The sequence below is a fragment of the Phalaenopsis equestris genome, unplaced genomic scaffold, assembly GCF_001263595.1.
Source record: "Phalaenopsis equestris unplaced genomic scaffold, ASM126359v1 Scaffold000002, whole genome shotgun sequence".
In the NCBI taxonomy this organism is placed as follows: Eukaryota; Viridiplantae; Streptophyta; class Magnoliopsida; order Asparagales; family Orchidaceae; genus Phalaenopsis; species Phalaenopsis equestris.
In genome coordinates, this window is record NW_018164444.1 from 4,739,945 (window position 1) to 4,745,687 (window position 5,743).

General features: G+C 36.8%; 1 protein-coding gene across 1 annotated transcript; it reads left to right on the forward strand.

The window, feature by feature from the left end:
- Positions 1 to 2,686: 2,686 nt before the first annotated feature.
- Positions 2,687 to 3,725, forward strand: LOC110036502 (transcription factor IBH1). Its single transcript, XM_020740964.1, has 2 exons — positions 2,687 to 3,361; positions 3,446 to 3,725. The coding sequence occupies exons 1-2, from the start codon at positions 2,823 to 2,825 to the stop codon at positions 3,471 to 3,473; spliced, it is 567 nt and encodes a 188-aa protein (XP_020596623.1). The 5' UTR covers positions 2,687 to 2,822; the 3' UTR covers positions 3,474 to 3,725.
- The last annotated feature ends 2,018 nt before the right edge of the window (positions 3,726 to 5,743 follow it).

A 5,743-nucleotide genomic window follows, 5' to 3' on the forward strand; every position in this document is an offset into this window, starting at 1 on the left:
AAACTTTTCTCCCAAACTTGAACTAACTCACCCGATTTGTCTCGACTTAGGCTTAGAGTACAAAGGATCTCTCTCATAAGTCTTATAGCTCCTGGCTAGGAATGACCATCTCTTCCTATATCCTCTTCACTTTCTCTACACAAACAAGTAGCTCGCATATCTCCTCGCCTCGGTGGATTATGGCCGACCAAGCGAAGGAGTTATCAATCTATCCATGTAGTGAGCCAGCGACCCGGGGTATGTCTGGTGTCCATTAGTTGCTTCCTAACAAGTTTTACAAGGATTGCTTGGGCGATCACCCACCATGCTCACTTGAGAGTCAATTACTCGAGGTTGGACAATCGTTGTTGATGCCACAGTCGATTCCCCCGAAAGTTTTCATAAGGCGAGTCATAACTAGGACTATCAGGCCAATTGCATAAAAAACAATATAAAAAGGAGACCCAAAAAAAAGTTAAAATCTAATAAACAAGATCTAGACTCCTCTTGCCAAGGAGACAATCCCACTCAGATGATGCAACCGACACAGCACGCCCAATGGGCGGCGAAGCACCAGTAGCTTCTCGCACCACGGGTCGTGGTAGAATGCCAGCAACTTCAGAGTACCAAAAGCTTCTTATGCGGTCGATTTGACAGATGGGTCCTGCGCTGCAACATAAGGTTGAGTCGTTGGGTCGATCACTTGAGCGTTTTTCCGCCTTCAGCCAAGAAACGAATCAAACGACCCTATCTGATCTACCAACGTGATCATTTTTTCTCTTCTCTTAGCTATGATTTTCTTCTTCTTTTTACCTTCCCGGTGGTACCAATCCTTTGGGTTCCTGAAGGCGATACAAAGCAAGTCTATGTTGGAGGTACAAACAGAGATATTTGGCATGTTCTCCATGACAACTCTTGGAAGTCGGTTGATTCAGACGAAGGGATGCAGACAAATATAGAAAGCAAAGAATCCCATCAAATTTTATTTATAAAGATCAAAAGCGCAAAAATCAAATGAGTTTAATTATTGAATCGTTGATTAAAAATAAATGTTATATATTTTTTGCATTAAATACTTTTATTTTTATCGCGGTGTCCCTTTTAATAAGTAAGAGAGTTGGAAAATTAAAATATATACATAAAAAAATATGGCAGTGTTGATCCTGAGGAGAACTGATAGTCTAGAGAAGAATAGTATGACGAAGAAGGGCCCACCGACAAAAAATGATGAGGTCCACTTATCCGATTGAGTGCAACCGTACAAGCCAAAGCGATTAAGGCCAAACTAGGTTGAGCCATGAAACCAAAAAGAAGGCCAAATGATTCATGAACTATTTGATCAGAAAAGGGATAACTATGCATCTAAGACAACCACCACTGAAAAGCCGATTTAAGATAATACCTAATTTCTCGGCATCTCTAAACATATTAGGGGTGTCTATAAGCTTCACCATCCATTATCAACGGTTGACAGCCAAATAAGATCAATCGACCAAGCCAATCCTACTAACCCGAAGTTAATCAAACTCAACTGAACGAGACAATGAAACCGACTAATAGACTCATATATATAAAATATTAAGAATACCCTGTGCAACCCTAAAGTAGGGGCAAGAATGTAATATCACTACATTATATTATATCTTCTATAAAAAGAGATATCATTTTATGAATAAATAAGAATCAAAAGAACTAACATGATTGATACAACGTTTTACTATTGTTATTTGCTCTTCTCTCTCTCATTTTCTCTTTCCTGACCTGCGCGCTATTCTATGGGAGAACAAATCATGATTCAACAATAAATATATATATATATATATATAATATATATATATATATTATGCCTCAACTAGCTCTCGATTGCCTTCTGGGGCAGGCAGCCAGAACACGAGCTCGCACCAATCAAAATCCCCCTCTGAGCCACCTCTGAGCATCTAACATGTAACATTTTTTATCAGGATAGGCACAAGCTTTATTTATTTACTATTATCTTTTTTAGGATAGACACAAACTAAAGTGAAGCAAACAGCTATCAAAGGAAAGAGAGAGATATCAAGTTATAAGACAATTACAAGTCCCAATCTAGTTTTCCAAGGTTTACACCTCTGTCAGAATAATAATGCATGCTTATAACTGCTGCAGGTGCCTTACTTCTCCATAATTTTATAAACTTACTGCAAAATATTCTCACTAATTTACTTTGAGTTGACTTATAATCTTAATTAAACGCAGTCAAATGAATAAAATTTCCTCTCCTCCATGCCATGGAAAACTGGACTGAAGACTCAATTATTGAAGATGACAGGAATAATGAATTAATAAAGGAAAAGATAGAAGAGATAAAATAGTTGAAATCTCCTACAATTCTGAAAGAAGTGCAGGTTAAGTATTCCATGTGACCACCATGTGAGTTCAAGTCACCGAGTCAGTGAAGGATGGGTTAAGGCACACTGTCCAATACATACTTTACTGTACCTTTAACCTTGCATTATCCCATTTTCTTTCCCTCAAGCATTAATATAAAGTTCCATGCAATCTATGGCCTAAACATTAGGAAAACTACATGCAGTTTCAACATTAAACTTCGTATTAGCCAGAAAAGGTGGGCCTATAACACCATGTGCTTGCATGTGGACGCTCCCTCCCTACACCAAAATATATAGATACTAAGCTCTACTTTCATCTTAAGTTCATTCATCTTTTCTCCCTCTCCATATCTTAGAAGTGTGAAGTTCTCACATACTTCTCTTGAGCAGATTGGAAACTCCATCCAACTCTCATTAGCAACTCTAGCTTTGCATGAACAAAGCAAAGTGTCTGCAAATTACTCTTCTCATGCAATGCAGGCTGCAGACCTATCATTCCATCAAGTCTTTCTTAAGACTATGTTCATGGGTCTGAAAATTGGAGTTTCAATGAAGACGATGAGCTACCAAGAGAGGAAGAAAGTCATCAAGCTCTCGGCGAATATAGCCATGGCGGTTGCAGGCAAGGGGATGAATTGGAGCCGTGCATTGATCACTAGCCATGCAAAGCATGGGCAGAACAAAGTTCTTCTGATGAGTCTGCTGGGAAGGAGAAGGTATGAGAGCATAACCAAGCCATGCTTCCCAGTGAAATTTAAGGAGAAGAGGATGAAGTTGAAGAGGAGATTTAGAAGGACTAATTCAATCTTAAGAAGAGGAGCGCATGCATCAAATGGTGCAACAGCAAGAGTGATAGCAGAATCTCTGGTAAAACAAAGAACAAGAATTCTGAAACGGGTGGTGCCAGGAGGCGAGACTTTGGATGAGCTCTCACTGCTGGAAGAGACCATAGACTATGTCATCTCATTGAAGGCTCAAGTCAATCTAATGAGGCTGCTCACAGAAGCTCTCAGGTATATATCTCTAGAACCTTTCTATGACTTTGAAATTTTTTAACTAATATCCTGAATAAGTATTTGGTTTGTAAAAAAATGCAGCCGAAGTAATAAAGGAGGAATTCCATAAGAAAGTTCAGAAATGTTTCAGCAGACTATTCTATATAAAGGAGAACAGCCTCAAGAATTCAGTCAATGATATATGAGGTTACATTAGGATGCTTCCACTTGAAATGTGATGCTAAGTTGGCTTCTTTGTTGTTTCTAATTTTTAAAAATGGGCAGGATTAAAAGTCAAGCATTAAGCCTGCTATATTTTATGTCGTGTAATACCTCTTGAAGATAAATGATCGTTTGTGCATGAAATGTTAATGAAATTTTAAAAAAGCAAAAATAAAGCATATCGTGCAAGCATAAAGAAGACAAATGAAATTACCATAATTGTGTCATGTGTTGCCAAAATACATGATGACTAAGAAATCATGCGGTCCCCTTATCAGAGGTAAAGATGACTACAATATTATTGCTTCATAAAATTAGTTAGAATGTTCGGTTGTGAAAATCTAAAGGCCTCGTTTGAGAATGCAGTGAAGTTCTATTCATTTATAGTGAACGCCGACGTGAATTTGTGTTCGTTTGATAAAGCTGCATCTCTCAAAGTTGTTTTAATTGAACAGCAATTTTCTGCCTATTTAGATTGCAGATGGTAATGCCTGTTCCGTATTTAAAGGAAAGCTCCTTCAAGAGGTTTTTCATGGAACCAAACGACCATAGGTGCTGTAACATATGAAACTTCTGCTAATGCGGACAAGAAAGAGAGAGTATCAGATGAGTGGCTCACAAAATTCCTTCACATCTGATCAATATTGGGTCTCGGTGTTGCCATCTAGAGATACTAATTGAGAATAAAACATAAACATAAAAAATATCGAGCCAGGATGCATCCAAGCTATTGAATTTACTTTTAGATGCGTGCAATATAATTTCGATTTATTACTGTAATATACTCATCTCTATACAATGGCTTCTAGACGTATTATGACCAAATTTTGATCAATAGATTTCGAAGGCATTACATTTGGATTGAGATAAATTTTGATTGATTGCATAAATAAATCACACTCCAAGGTGGGTCTAAAAACCATTGAATTGTCTTCGAGATGAAATTAACATAGGCTTGTAATACAATTTTTTTCTTGATTACATATATATTACACCCATGTCGAAGTAAATCCAAAGGATTTAAAACCAAATTTTAGTCAGGTGGCTCTCAATGTCATTAAGTTTGTTTTGAGATAAGCGAAATAAGTTATTAATTTTAATTGATCATCTGTGCATTACACCCATCTCAAAGAAAATCTAATGGCTTTAAAACTCGATTGAATTTAAAGCAGATACAGCAGGGCGAGCACACATAAAAACTATAGAAAACAACAAACCATGCTAGTTATATAATTTCAGAAACTGCCTGATTTCTTCTTTAGAAGGTTGGCCACGTATATGTGCAGACAAAAAATGGAGACAAGACATGTGGAAATAGGCCAGCTCTCTCTCTATCATACCAATTATAATACAATCCCACAGGGAGCCCACACCACTACAGGTCAACTGTGATACAGTTCAATAAATCATTTAAGGACAAACAAAAAATAACCTTAAAACAGGAATTTTATTATAAAAATGCAATAAACAAGCCATTGCAGCTAAGCCACATCCACCCTTTTCCTTGTAAGACAGCAATGGCCACAAAAAATTACTCTCATAAGTGTTACAGCAAGTCTGCAACCAGAACAAAGAAGATGACTAACTGGATAATTTATCAAGTATATATATATATATAATACTTTATAGTTATCATTATCCACAGCGGAATTTGTGTACTGGCTTATAAGTTTTGACCCTAGAATAGGTTGTAATTAGATAGCTCACCTAACTTTGTTCCAGTCTATGAATGGGACTTTTCTTTTGGGGGAATTTACATAAATACCACAGAATTCTCATGTACTTACCTATCAAACACCTAAGCATTCATATTTACAAGCATACCACTCAAAACTTCTCCCCAAAAATATCACCACCAGTACCTTTTTAAAAATTAAATACACATGTTCATGTATTGGTTTATGATACCAAGTGCAAATATCAAACCGAGTGTTTGATATGTAAATACATAAGAATCATGTGGTATTTACATAAATTTCCCTCCTTTTTTTCATGTGTTACCATTATGAAGGAAGTCCTACAGAAACAAAAGGACAGAATAGAAGTCACATGTCAACTCAAATGAATGGAAAAAGTACTTCAACAGGAAGAAGTAAAGTCTTCAGCTGAGGACCAACAAAAAAAGACCAGCTTTTTTCGCATCAGAAAATCTAAGAATGTGAACTAACCCTCTCATTT

Excerpts from the sequence above, each read along its gene's own strand:
- LOC110036502 (XM_020740964.1), top strand. The coding sequence starts at position 2,823 with ATGCAGGCTGCAGACCTATCATTCCATCAAGTCTTTCTTAAGACTATG. Across the intron at positions 3,362-3,445 it reads CTGCTCACAGAAGCTCTCAG|CCGAAGTAATAAAGGAGGAA; the intron begins GTATATATCTCT and ends AAAAAAATGCAG.